This window comes from Lampris incognitus, chromosome 4, assembly GCF_029633865.1.
Source record: "Lampris incognitus isolate fLamInc1 chromosome 4, fLamInc1.hap2, whole genome shotgun sequence".
NCBI classification, from domain to species: Eukaryota; Metazoa; Chordata; class Actinopteri; order Lampriformes; family Lampridae; genus Lampris; species Lampris incognitus.
In genome coordinates, this window is record NC_079214.1 from 23,886,992 (window position 1) to 23,902,586 (window position 15,595).

At 42.0% G+C, this 15,595-nt stretch overlaps 1 protein-coding gene across 1 annotated transcript in view; it reads right to left on the minus strand.

Moving 5' to 3' along the window:
• The window catches only part of itga11a (integrin, alpha 11a), a 91,821-nt gene that overhangs the window by 57,647 nt on the left and 18,579 nt on the right, over nt 1-15,595 (minus strand). The window contains exon 2 of the mRNA XM_056279307.1: nt 3,791-3,996. Within this exon, the coding sequence (XP_056135282.1) occupies nt 3,791-3,996 (206 nt within the window). The remainder of the gene's footprint in view (nt 1-3,790; nt 3,997-15,595) is intronic.

A 15,595-nucleotide genomic window follows, 5' to 3' on the forward strand; every position in this document is an offset into this window, starting at 1 on the left:
TGGTGTTGCACAATAGTTTCTGTGTTAAGCAGCAGTCTGCGTTCCATACCATAAACTTCTCCCTGTGCTAAAGTTTCATTGATTGACATCTTGAAGCAAGTCAGTTATCATTCATCAGTCAATGACTGACACCGCTGACAGACATCTGGAACAATGGGGGGGATGTTTGCAACCTGCATGCAGTGCTATTCATAATAATATCAAAATGAGAAAATGAGGGCGTCCGGATAGCATAGCGGTCTATTCTGTTGCCTACCAACATGGGGATCAGCAGTTCGAATCCATGTGTTACCTCCGGCTTGGTCGGGCGTCCCTACAGACACAACTGCCCGTGTCTGCGGGTGGGAAGCCGGATGTGGGTCTGTGTCCTGGTCGCTACACTAGCGCCTCCTCTGGTCTGTCGGGGCGCCTGTTCAGGGGGGAATAGCATGATCCTCCCATGCACTACGTCCCCCTGGTGAAACTCCTCACTGTCAGGTGAAAAGAAGCGGCTGGTGACTCCGCATGTATCGGAGGAGGCATGTGGTAGTCTGCAGCCCTCCCCGGATCGGCAGAGGGGGTGGAGCGACCGGGATGGCTTGGAAGAGTGGGGTAATTGGCTGGGTACAATTGGGGGGAAAAAAAGGGAAACCCCCCCCCCCAAACAAAAGTGTTTTACCAACTTTGTATAAAAAGACTGTAGAGTTACCCTCTGTGGGAGATGGCGGCATTTTATCGCAATTCAATAAAATATATTAATAGGAGATACAAGTGTTTTGTTGTTTTTCGAATCAGCATTACTTATAAAACTTTCCATTATATAACACACTGGCGTGCTTTCATACTCACAGCCCTCTAAATGTGGATAAAGAGGTTTTTGCACAAGGTATGGGAGTGGCTGATAAGTTTCCAGCCCCTGTGGTTCCATTTGGATTCATGCCGTTGAGACAGGCCGCAGTATGTTCTGCACTATACCTCTATTCAAAAGGTTTTAATCTTTCTTGTTGAACATTTACCTCAAACGGACGAGTCTCTAGTGACCTGTATTCTACACGTCAACCCTGTCAGACCTTTTCAGTGGAACCGGTAATTATGGTTGACTGAGCGGTGTTCTGTGCAATAAAGTATGTGGATTTTAAAGTGTGCCTAATAGTGTCACTGGACCCAGCTCTGGCGAATACGTCAGTTCTGTGGGATTGGAAGTCTGTGATTCTGTTACTTTGTAATTATGACAGATGGGTCAATCACTCTACACGTTTTTGTCAGATGAACCCCTCCTGTAACTGCAGGGATGCAAACACGCTCAGGAACATATATACATGCACACCACACACACACACACACACCCACACCAACACCTTTTCATCAGTGGCACCTTGCTGAGTGAAGTAATGCTAAATCTGTTGCCTGGTGTTAAATGACTGAGCTGCTTCACAAAGCAATTAACGAGAAACAATTGCAATGATAATTGTTCCCCTTGACTGACAACAGTAGTGAGGTCAGCTACAAATGAGGGTTATGATGCTCAACTGAGCTGTAACGCAGTGGCTCTGTACACGTTAACTCTGAGTGACACAGGAACATGCCTCCAGGCAAATTGTTGCATTTACACATACACACGTGTGTGACAAGCTTTCTGTACAAAGGCAGATGCAGAAACTGACAAATGATTACACACACACACACACACACACACACACACACACACACACACACACACACACACACACACACACACACACACACAGAGTTTAACTAATGGATCTCAGCAAAAACAACTGGGATTATTAAGAAAAAATTTGCTACTTTAAATTAGATATGAGTATTTGAAAAGCGTGTTTTTTTTCCAATGCCTACCCATGTATGAGCGTGCACGCACGCACGCATGCATGCAAGCACATACACAAGCGCACACACACACACACACACACACACACACACAGCTGGAACTGGGCATGGCTCCAGCCCAGGGCTGGCCAACAGACATAGTGGAGATGCCAGAAACGAATATGGGCCACCACACACTGCCAATTGGCCCTAATAACAGTGTGCATAAGACGTCGGAGGCTGCTATGAGGTAATATGATGAACTTGAAATATCGAGCTTGGGAAAAAAAAATGTACTGCAAGTACAAACTCATGGGAAGCATCTTTGCACGCCACAGGAAAGGTAGATCACTATCTTTCCTGGGGACGAAATGGAGACGTCCCATCATCATCTGGCTGCTAAGCGAGACAGTCAGGACTACCTCCGTCTTATGCTTTACAGTAGTAGCAGGCATGATCACTTTTACACATGAGTATTTTTAAACAAAGCAGGTGATCTTATGAAGTTTATCGTGGTGGTTGTGTGCAGTAGTGACAAAGTGTGAGTCTTAGACAGTCATACCTCAAAGTCAAACCACATTCTTTTGTGAATGTTTACCTATTGAGAAATCCTAGGCATGGTCATATGTTACTGTATAATTTAAATAGATATTATTCATATCAATCAATCAATCAATCAATCAATCAAGTTCATGCAATGAATTCATAAAAATTCATGTTACAGCTTAACATACTGCAGCAGTAAAAGCATCACTGGTTGAAGCATAATCTAATGTTTCTTTGTCAAGATAGTTTTAACAGAATCCGAAATATACAGAATCCGAAATATAACTTTTTCATTGTTTTTTACTGATCTTTTCATGTTCATATCCATTCATTTAACCTATATTTAACTAGCAATGGGTGTCCCCCCTCTTTTTCTCCCCAATTGTATCCGGCCAACTATCCCACTCTTCTGAGCCGTCCCGGTCACTGCTCCACCCCATCTGCCTATCCAGGGAGGGCTGCAGACTACCACATGCCTCCTCTGATACATGTGGAGACGCCAGCCGCTTCTTTTCACCTGACAGTGAGGAGTTTCGCCAGGGGGACGTAGCATGTGGGAAGATCACGCTATTCCTTCCAGTTCACCCTCCCCCCCGAACAGGCACCCCGACCAACCAGCGGAGGTGCTAGTGCAGTGATCAGGACACCTAACCACATCCGGCTTCCCACCCGCAGAGACGCGCCAATTGCGTCTGTAGGGATGCCCGAGCAAGCTGGAGGTACCACAGGGATTCGAACTGGTGATCCCTGTGGTGGTAGGCAACGGAATAGACCGCCACGCTAGTCGGATGCCTGTATCCATTTATTTAACCTATTTAACTAGCAATGGCTGTTTCTTGAGATAAACTTACCTTCAGATGGAGAACAGCTTGAAGATATTGGCAGGTGTAGTATGTTAGTAATTGTTTACAAAGCCATGAATAAATGATGAAGGTGTCATATGACAATGGATTCCTCCCTATGGTCCCTCCTCACACACTACTGGCATACGTATGCATATGCATGTGTACTATTCACCTATTGTGTGTGGTTGCGTGTAATATATTCTGTATCGCTGTATTGTTTCGTGGTAATATGTAGTGTGTCTGCTGTTGTCCATGTATGTATTGTGCTGCAGAGTTTTACATATTGTACTGCAAAGAAATTCCAGCGGCCTTGGTCATGTGGCTAATAAACCATCTACCTATCTATCTATCGAGCTATACTTCGGAATACGTATAATGTACCGACCATGAATTAATCAATATTGCAGAAGTACTGAGTACTGTTTACTGACCAGCAGCATTCGCTAACTTGACAGAGTCCAAGAGCAGGTCTGAACACTGAACATGTATTTAAATCAACATGTTGTTGTTTGTTCTCTTGTGTATTAAAAAATGGAGTTGCAAATTTTTTTCCAGTGGAACAGTAGGAAAATATGAATAAATACATCTCTTACCACTTCTCTCCCCCGGCAGCAACATGTTGTTGAACAGTGTATCCGAACTGGGCCTGCTTTGGACCCTTGATGATCCGGTAGTTTTTGGTATCAATATTAAAACAGTCATGGGACCCTGGAGAAACAGCACAAATGCAGGTCATCAGCAGCATACCAGGAAAATGAGGGAAGATATGATCGTGAACTATCACACTATTCTCTGAAAGCTGTCAATTTCATCAAAAACTTACATTATCAGCCCAGTAGAAAGATTTAATCATGGCTAGATTGGTATCATTGATCAGATTTCACAAACATGACACAGATTTAGATGATTTTACAAGCAACAGGATGTATTGCTTCAGGTGTTTTGTGTTGGTTTAAGATGGCCTCTGATGTACTCACCTTAACATGAATTGTGTTATGCCATGTGGGATAGTACGGATGAAGTCTCTCTCTTTTTTTCTTTTTTCTTTGGCTTTTCCCCCCTCTTTTTCTCCCCATTGTACTTGGCCAATTACCCTATTTTCCGAGCTGTCCTGGTAGCTGCTCCATCCCCTCTGCCGAACCTGGGAGGGCTGCAGACTACCACGTCTCCTCCGATACATGTGGAGTCACCAGCCGCTTCTTTTCACCTGACAGTGAGGAGTTTCACCAGGGGGACGTAGCATGTGAGAGGATCACGCTATTCCCCCCAGCCCCCCCAATAGGCGCCCCAACTGACCAGAGCAGGCGTTAGTGCAGGGACCAGGACACATACCCACATCCTGCTTCCCACCCGCAGACATGGCCAATTGTGTCTGTAGGGATGCCCGACCAAGCCGGAGGTAACACAGGGATTCGAACTTGCAATCTCCGCATTGGTAGGCAATGGAACAGACCGCCACACCACCTGCACGCCTGTCAATGTCAGGTTCACAGTGGAATTCCCCAACAAAGGAACATTTTGAAAAGTCTTTCATAGGAATTTACAAAGGCCATGACACCAGGCCCCCAGGACTTTAGCTGAACAAACAACCTTGCAGATTTGTGATGACATGGTCAGATGGTAATTATCTCCATTTTACTCATCCTTATAATAACCCCTACCGGATCTCATCTCCAACTGACCTCCAACTTTACTGTTAGCACTGGTATGCAAATAATTATCCTTTTAATGCTTAATGTTTAATGGCTACATTAATGTTTTAATATAACCAGTCCATCACCAAGTTTGATTGACATGCCTCTATCGGGCTTTTAATGAGACAGATGCTGCATGGGTTTTATTTGGTGCTGAAATAAAAAGGCAAATTAGCTTCACTACAGCTAATTATTTATCTGAGACTACTTTGCCATCATAAGTCTTTCTCATCTTGTCACTCATGTAGTTTACATAAACCAACCAACAATGACACAAAATACCCCATTGAAGACATGGGACACAACACCATCTCTCACAATGACCACACTCAGATTTATCCAACTTTTTTGTATCACGCAGTAGTGTTGGATACTTGTGCAGCAGCCATAGCAATATGACAATGGACAGTGAAAATACAATTAAGTAATTTTCTCTGTAACTATAAAAACAAATTTCTTAAACCTACTCATAGGGTTCTTGTAGGGTTGCTATAAGAGAAAATTAGAGGACAAACCCATACTGTAGGAAGAAAATTGTTATCCCATGGTTGGTGACATTTCAAAACATCCATCATGCTTGCAAGGTGGTTGCAAAATGCCTAACAGACCAGTGAAAGGCGAACATCTGCTAGTAGTTAGCAGCTAATATGATACAATAGGCAGGCAACAGTTTGCTAAAGGACGAGTCAATGTGTTCCTATTTGGTAGCAAAGTCTGTAGCTGTTGTGTGTATTGGTTAAACCAAGAGACACTCATTAATTGGCGATTAAGATGATTATGTTCAACACAGCACAACACTGTTCAGCAGTAAGGTAAAATCTTGATGAATACATATGGAAAGCATCATTCACACACAACAGTGATTTGACATCCAAGAGGAAAAGACAAACTAAAACCTGCAATGACAAGTGATTAAAATAAGGTTGGATTTCCAGTTGTGCTGTTTTAGTTTTCCTGGTAAAAAATGACCAGAACGGAGGGAAAAGCAGAAGGGAAGTGGGTTGAATTCCAATACTTATCACGCAGGGTCTAGTCAGACTTTTTCCTGTCAACAAGTTATCCAATAGGGCTTATTCGTGGTAACACCATCGAGAGGGTATTTTGATTTCCAGCAGAGGAGAAGCACTTTTGGTGCAGGAGATGGAAGAGATGAGAAGATTTTGCTTTTGGCAGAAGGAAGCAGGGGAAAAAAAACACAATCCTCTACCACTGTGACTTCCTTTCAGTCTGTCTCTTCATTTATCTGTCGTCTAGCAAATCCTGCGGATCTCTTTTTTTACCCATCAGTGGGCCCGTCTTAATTACAGTACGTTTCCGTCTTTCAGTACTGTCACACTAATGATATATGTTTCACCTACTGTAAGGACGAGGTTCATGCTGCCTTTTGCATCTCCAAAATGATATTTAACCATAGTTGACCTATGGGCGACCCCCCCACCCCCCCAAAAAAAAGATACACTAAGAAACAAGTTTGGGCAGCTATTAAAGAAATCATGCTTAACGAGACTTAGAGATTAGTCTTAAAAGGGGGCGAATATTATTGTTCCATAATAAAAACCTGTTTTTCACAGTTGGAGACCCCTCATCTGAGCGGAAGAGGTAGAATTTCATAGAGCACACAGGCCAATGGTTTTAACCCCCTTAAGCCCCCTCCTCACTTCTCTACAACTCTCGTCCACACACTACGGGACTTATTCCACCCCTGAGCCTCACTCCAAACTTCCTCCCTCAACACTCGCACAACCAACCCATCTGTGAGACTTTGGGGTCAAGTTGAGTCAAGTGAGCCCTTTTTTTCCCTGCTAGGGAAAATCTGGTTGAATGTAAGCAACAAGGCAAAGGAATGATCAACAGAATATAAAAGCAGACACAATAGTTGGGTAGTGTCACAACAAATTGTGTAGATGGAGTCCAAGTCATGTCAGTGACTGCATCGAGGTTGTCCTCTCACATATGAGTTTGAATTATAATTGGATCAGAAATGTTGTTTTCTTTATTTTCGTTTGTTTCGGGGTTTTTAGCTGCACCTACTTAAAGGTGAAATCTGGGATTTTGCTCCATGAATAAATTGTTATTTTGCCCATCTTTCTGACAGTGACAGGATGTGGAGGCGGGGCAGGCTAAGCTAACTGCTAGCCCATGCAGACCGGCAGTTCTGACAGTCATCCTGGCTGGCGTTCACTCTCTTGGACGGTTAACTTTCTTTTTTTTTTTGGATATGTTGGATATATGTGTTTTTGTAGTTTTGTAGTTTTTGTAGTTTTTTGTAGCTTGGATATACGTGTTCTTGTAGGTTTTGGATTATTATATGGGGTGTGCTTTAATGCTCAGGTCTTAGGCAGTTACTATTATTATTATCACTATTACATGTTAACCCCATGACCTCTGTAATTACCAAAACACCGTGGTCAACAAGAGGCCAATCAGTGTGAGAGAAGATATTATTTTTCTATAAAAATCAGCCTTATTTCCTCAGCAGTGTCAGATTATCTAAAGAATTGAAACGTCATTTGATTATAAAAATGTACGTTTCAATATTTGGACTGCATTTATATAGTGCTTTTCTCATCTACCGACCACTCAAAACGCTTTACAATGTCTGCCTCACATTCACCCATTCACACACATTCATACACTGATGGTGGAGGCTGCAATGCAAGGAGCCAACCTGCTCATCAGGAGCAGTTAGGGGTGCAGTGTCTTGCTCAAGGACACTTCGACACGCTCTCTGGAGGAGCTGGGGATTGACCCAGACACCTTCCAATTACTAGACGACCCGCTCTCCCTCCTGAATATGACTCTTCACACCTCGGTGGAAATTTTTCACGCAATTCACAAAATTCTCCTCTGGAAGAACTACTGTATGTTATGTACACATATGCTATGTGGGACATGACAAACTCTTCACCTGATGTCAGCATTTTCCTTTTTCTGTTAAATCAAATGATACTTAGCAGTGTCTGTGTTAAACGGCACAAAATCACTTAGCCGCATTATATTAGCTGTCTGGCTGATGTCAAGCACTGGAGCACTTCCCAGGCATAATAAAAAATGAAGAAGCCCTCCTCCCAATAAAACTAATCGGATTAAACCAACCTCAACAAGACTGCTTTGTATTTGCTAGCTATCGTTCAAAAATTTTGTGAGTCGGCTCATGTTAGTCATCTTAACATGGAAGCCTGCCTGTCATCTTAAAAAGAAGGAAAACATTGTTTTTCCCTTAAATAATCAAACAACTTTGACATAAAACTTTATCCACATGGCTCTCTACCGAGGTGAATATGAGCACAATACTTCATTGCTGGGTTGCAAATGTGTTTCGTATTAGTTTAAGTGCTAAACCTGCTGTCCATCTTAAAGGGACTCTTGTGACAGCCCAGGGCGTCTGCCAGGGCTTGTGTGTTGCTGTGTTTATCTTTTTGTGTTGCAGGTTCCTGGTTTGGGTGGAGCTGGGGGTAATCAGGGAGGTGGAGGCAGCTGGCCAACATCTCCCAATAGGCTATGAAAGACCTGCTCATCCTGGCAGTTGAGAAGCTCCCACTCCTCTGGCACTACTGTTTGTTTGGCAGTGGCTCTATCTGCCAGCCTTATCTGCTAAAACTGACTTTTAGTTCTTTCAGCCAAACAAAACGAACTTCTGTTGAATAAATTCCTATGTTTTAGTTAATCTTTTATTTGCTATGTTCTCAGTGCCGGACCACAACACTCTCAACTGCAAATTTGTCGATAAGCTAAATCCACATCACATCAAAACTAAGAGAAGTATTTCATCCCACCTGTTATGGCCATGGGTGCGTGTCCGTATAGTTGTGTTGTGTTTTGTGTTCCCTTCCGTATCTAACCCTCACTCTCATTCTACATTCAGGTATCCGCCAAGTGCTCCTCATCACCTAGTCAAGCAGGCAACCAATTTCCATCAGCTGTGCAGTCTGCTATTTAAACCCCCACGTCTTCAGTTCGCCGGGGGTCAACTAGTTTAGTTTGTGTGTGATTTTAGTTAGTGTTCTGTAGCTACCTTGTGTTGAGGTTTTTGTCTCTGTAGCTACTTTATGTTTGTAAAGTCTGGCCAGCTTTCAGTTAAGTTTTGCATTGTTTCAGTCTTGAGTATTTTGAGTTATGTTTAGCCTTTAGTTTGTTTAGTTCTTTTGGGCAAGGGGATCAAGGTAAGGTGCCCATGGGCATACACCCCATCATGTAGCTTACCTCCTGTTAGACACACTAGGTTAGGAGCAGTTGCCACCCTCTGTATTTAGGTTTGGTGCTTTTGAGCACTGTCCGGGGGGGGGGGGACTTTTATTAGTAGTTTGTTGTTTTGGCAGCCGTTTGGTTCCCTTGTCCTGTCATGGTGTTTAAGTTAATAAATATTTATATTTCATTATATTTATACACATTTACCTGTCTCACTGTGTTGCACCCTCACCTCACTGTTACCCAGGGCACTAGTTGTTGTCCCTCACCAGACTGAGGGATGTAACATCACCTTTATTCTCTTAACTGTGCGTGAATGTGATTAAAAAAAAAGTGCCAACTAAAGTGCCCTGTATTACTTCTACATCCATTTAGCTCCATGTCCACCTTGGGATGCTGAGGCCTCCCCCACTTCCTTATTCAAAGCTAAATGCACAGTTGCTATTAGACCTTGGCTATACAAGTTTGCCACGCCCGAAGAAAATAGGCTGGTAAAACCAGTGATCATTTAAATGATCTCTCAAAGTACATTTTTATAGCTAGACCCTCATGAAATTTCTGTTTGATTCAACTTTTGTCCATTGTATTATTTTACTGTTGTTTGCCATCATGTTTTGGGCTCCACAGCATTCTGTATTCAATAATCATATCTTTAGATTTTTCCAAGTGAATGTTAGAAAGGACGCAGGAGCATTTTGCTAAATAGAGGATTGGTGTTTGCTGATGAAAGTCCCAGATGCTCAGTAATAACAGTACTGTTTATGGTTCGACAGTAAAAGCGTTTAAGGAGGCAGCATTCAATACCCCATTAAATGGTTATCAGAGCTCAGTCTATGTAGCTCTGACAAAACTGAAATATGAGTGGATGTTTTATGAGTAGAGTGGTGGGAGTGCGCAACTTATTGATTTACCGAATATTAGGCAACAGCAGCTAAATACATAGTGCTGATGGGAATGGTAAAAGAAAATAAGGCAGTGAAAAAATGTGATTGCAGTCAAACAGCTTTCATCACTCATTGTATCTCAAGAAGCACTGTTTTCTAAAATTACAAGCAAACAACTATTCTGTGATTGAAGTTGCTACAAGCCTAATCTTGCGTCCTATACTATTGGACCTATCAGCCTAAAGATTATTTTTTTTTGCAGTTATGACTGTATGATCAAGAACCTCTTGTGGTTGTGGTGACTCAAACCCTCTGAAAAATGTTCGTTCTTGCTACTGCTGCTCCCTCTCTTCATTCACTCTCTAGCTTGCTCGACCAGTGCTGCTCTCTGTCGCTGCCTGATCTGAGTCAACCAGTTGACTCAGATCGGACAGCGACATGATCAAGTTATTAAAAGAATTTTCCCAAATATGTGAAACTTATAAAGGAACAACTTATTCTAAGTTGCAGGAAGGGTTGCATATTCTTGTTGCTGCCTGAGTCAACCGTAGATGTGAGTTGCACTTTATTATATTATGAAAATAAAGACAGGGTTAGCGTTAGACCAAAATGGTTGAATAGCAAACCTTTTCTTTTTGGAAAATGCAAATTCCCATTAGACTTGGCCGCATTCGTGTGAGGGTCCACCTAGGAGGCTGCACATGCATAGACTGACGGGCAAAACATTTATTAGGTAGTTTTTTGGCTGGACCGGACTTGCGGGCCAGCCCTACAAACGCAAATGTCCCTGACTGACTGACTCGAGTGATCAGTTTGACATGACTGGGCCGCTGGATCAGGTGACCAAGGACATCACTAAAGTTACACGATTGGTCAGCCAACCAACTGGTAACCAAGGAAGTAGGAGTTTCCCTATTGGCTCTTGCTCTTTCAAAATAAATCTGCGCAGCAGTTCTAGTTCATTCCACATTTATCGTACCTAACGAACGGAATATATTGCTGCTCATGGATACTACTGAAATGCTAAGAACATAATATGTTGCTGCTCTTTCCACATCTGGTTACGCACTGTAACAGTCCACCATAGTGCAGAGTAGGAGAGAAAACAGCTCTCCATACGCCGAGAGGCATGAGGGAGAGTACACAGTTAAAGCACCCCAGATAACAATCACTCTGACAAAACACTCACAGGTAAATTCACAAAGAATGGATTGCAGCCGCTGATAGCACCATAAACTGCGCATCACTTGCCACCTCTATCTGCTCCGTCACAAGGTCCGTTTCAAAAAATATTGCGCTAGAGATATTACAGCGCAAACACTCCCATAAATCTTTGCAGTTGAGTGCAATTTGCCATTGTTTTGCATCTGATTGCAATTATCCATGGGGTAAAGTATAAATGGTGGCTTTGCAGCAAGAACACACTAGGCAGACTCAACATCATCCTTGATGTCATTAAGAATTGTTTGACCTGGTAACCCATATGATTTCGGTCACAGGTAAATCAAAAAGTGATAATTCTCCTTCGAAATATCTACACACAAGCACGCCTGGCATGATGATGCCTTCCTGGCTACAGTCACTGCTGCCATGATCACTGGAGAGTCTGGGTGTCAGTTACCACCAACTCTGAAGACTAATAAATTTCACTCTAACTGCGTCGTGTGGCTATTAGCGCTGGTGTTTATGAATTGGAGTTTTGTTTTTGTTTTTGTTTTGCTATGAGGCTCATTTGCATAGCATTGCACCAAATGTATGCATATTACTTTAATTTAAATTTGCTTGGCAGCGCAGTTAGGGATGCATTTCAAACTTTGCGGGTGCTTTGAGAATTACAGTTTCTTTTTGTCTTAGTTGAGCAGGTTTAGCGCCCGCAAAAGCCGCACAATCCTTTTGTGAATTCACCTGTCAATATAGAGCGAGTCATATCTCCTGTAAATCCAACATGTCCGTAATGTTTCAGTAAAAATCCCAGCGCAAATTACCTGCCATATTTTGGCAAACGCATAGGTGATCTGATAATACTAGTCCTATGTGAATTTATATATATATATATATATATATATATATATATATATATAACGTTTTTTTCCGAAACCGTCAATGGTGTTGCGAGTGCTCGACTAATGAGGAGCGGGATATCAACACGGATACAGGAAAAAAGATTTTAATACATTGCAGTACAGGCCTGTTTCATGCGTCCTGCACTCATCAGCTGCTAAAGTGGAGCATTTATAACACCATTAGCAGCTGATGAGTGCGATGCTAATGGTGCTCAACTTTAGCAGCTGATGAGTGCGATGCTAATGGTGTTATAAGTGCTCAAGTTTAACAGCTAATGAGTGCGATACAAATGGTGTTATATGCTCAACTTTAGCAGCTGATGAGTGCGGGATGCATGAAACAGGCCTGTACTGCAATGTATTAAAATCTTTTTTCCTGTATCCGTGTTGATATATATAATGTGTGTGTGTGTAAGTTTTATATATATATATATATATATATATATATATATATGAGAAGTTATATATATATATTCCGCTCCTCATTAATTGAGCACTTATAACACCATTGACGGTTTCGGGGGGAAAAAACGCTATATATATATATATATATATATATATATATATATATAAAACTTCGTTAAAAGAAACACTCAACGGTAGGGAAAGTGCTCAACAAATGAGGAGCAAAATAATCCAGTGAGTCAAGTAAATTCTTTATGAGACAGTACAAGCCTTTTTCATGCCATAAGCAATCATCAGCTGTCAAATCATCAGCTGTTGACAGTTGATGGTTGCTTATGGCATGAAACAGGCTTGTACTGTCTCATAAAGAATTTACTTGACTCACTGGACTATATATATATATATATATATATACACACGCGCGCGCGAGCACACACACACACACACACACACACACACACACACACACATATATATATATATATATATATATATATATATATATATATATATATATAATATACTATAATTACTATTAAATTAAGTTCTCTTTCAAATCAAACATCCCAAGATGTGAGTGGAAAGTATTGTGCTTGCAATTAAATTTATAAACTTTTTTTTACGTGAACGTAGCTTAACCATGTTATGCGATATGCTACTTCAGTGGCCATGACAGTAAATATACACAGAACTTAAACTCACATAAACATAAATCATCACATGCCCTGTGATGGCCTGGCGGCCTGTCCAGGGTGTCTCCCCGCCGCCCAATGACTGCTGGGATAGGCTCCAGCATCCCCGGGACCCTGACAGCAGGATAAGCGGTTTGGATAATGGACAGATGGAAGTGCACTGAAGTAGCATATCGTAGTGGTCCCACCACTCCAGAACATTGCAGATTTACATTTAATATCCAGGAATTCACATTATAGACACTACCACTGACTATCCCTGTAACAAATTGGCCCCAATTTCAAGTTGACCATACACGGTCCAGCCACATACTAAGTTTTGACCTCTTTTTTATGTTGAGCGCTGCAAATCAACAACTTTTTTTTCCATATTTTCCGTTCAATTGACTTGGGCGCTGTGCAAAACTCTTATAATGGCAGGAAAAACACATCTTTTTTCTGTCTGTGTGTGTGTGTCTGTCTGCTGCTAATCTCGCATACTACTGGGCCCGTCAGCCTAATCATTTCTTACTTTTGGGGGGGGGGATTTTTCCCCCCTTTTTCAACCTAATTTTATCTGGCCAATTACCCCACTCTTCCGAGTCTTCCCGGTCTCTGCTCCACCCCCTCCGCCGATCCGGGGAGGGCTGCAGACTACCACGTCTCCTCTGATGCATGTGAGGTCGCCAACCGCTCCTTTTCACCTGACTGAGGAATTTCACCAGGGGGACATAGCACGTGGGAGGATCACGCTATCCCCCCCAGTTCCCCCTCTCCTCCGAACAGGTGCCCCGACCGACCAGAGGAGGCACTAGTGCAGCGACCAGGACACATCCGGCTTCCCACCCGCAGACACGGCCAATTGTTTCTGTAGGGATGCCTGACCAAGCCAGAGATAACACAGGGATTCGAACTGGCGGATTGCAATGGAATAGACCGCTACACTACCTGAACACCCTTCAGCCTAATATTTTTTGTGCACTTATAACTATATGATCAAGGACCTCTCTGGGTTGTGGTGATTCAAAATCTTTGAAAAACCTGTTTTTTACTGCAATTGAGGGCTAACTCCTCAAATGGTTGTCGTCAAGTCCAAGCACCGAAGAAGTGGAGATACACCTGGCGGGGATCTGCTCTCTACTGAGTGCACTCCTATAGTTTGACAAAAGTATTGCCAAAAGTATTTTGTTGCAAATTCATCCTCTGGTAGCTCATCCATTACTTTTGAAGAGAAGAGTGAGTGCTGTAGTGGTGTTTTGGAAAAACAGGTGTTTGCAAGACATACAGCCATGAGGTAATGTCTCTCTAATTGTGGCTATGTATCCCTTCTGTGTGCTGTAAATCGTAATGTCTGATTTCACAGGAAAACTGACCCGGGGACAAGTATTTTGAAGCATATTCTTGTCTCATTTCTTAATGTCGGTCATTATAGTGGCATCAAAATTAAACTGAGACTGACAAATCAGTGAAAACCTCCTCATAGCAGCTTTAAGATAATTTGTCTGATCTTCAGATACACTTTACTTTTGGCAATAACATGCAGCACCTCAAGCAAAGCATAATAATTAACGGTAAGTATCCTATGCATTCTATTCTATTTTGCAGCATACGTATTTACAACTTAACTACGGAGTAAGAGTGGGGTCAGTATTTTAGTAAGCATTATTTTGTGAATTTTGTTGTCATTTCCTCTCATTGGAGCATGCTTAGGTTCATTATATTGCTTGAAAAAAATTTAAGCAGTTGCAGTTCAACTTTCTGTGGGTGCTTCACATTGCACAAGAAGTTTGCCATTCTGTTTGTTAGTGTTTGTTTGTAATTATTTGGATTTGAAAGGGAAGGTTATATTGAGCGGCTGTATTTCTGTGAGAAAAAATTGTTCCTTAACAGTAAAAAGAAGTAGGCTACATTCCTTAGATAGTTCTCTGTTGGAGTGCTATAATGTAGACGCAGGGAGGAAACCCTACATAGATTCACACACCTCTTTCCTAAAGACCAGAGAGAAAGACTGTTGAGACTGGATGGAGCAGTGAAAACATCAAGAGTAAATCACTCCCTGATCACAACATCCATAGGCCATTTGTTCTGCTTCATGAAACCCTTCATTAATGCCACGGCCATCTCTATCTTGAACACCTTGCATCTAAACACTGACATATTGTCTTCGTTGCTCATTTCCTGTTTCGTGAAAGGTTCATATGTTCAGCTGGTTTTTGATCCTATTCACAGTTTTCTCCCTGTAAGTCATGTTTATCTCCAAACATAACAAGGGAGACTTAAAATAGATTCTTGGAAATATGAATGCTAGAAAAATAATTATAAACAACGGTGCAACATATTTGTTATTTCACAAGCAAAGTGTGTGGGCTGTTTTTTTTCTTCCTCCCATCAGCTTGATCATATAAATGTGAATGAGTCTCCTGGGTGAATCTATGAAGAGTTTAAAGCCTAGTATATAGAAAATGAACTCGAGTTCAATGTCAGGACAGCCTT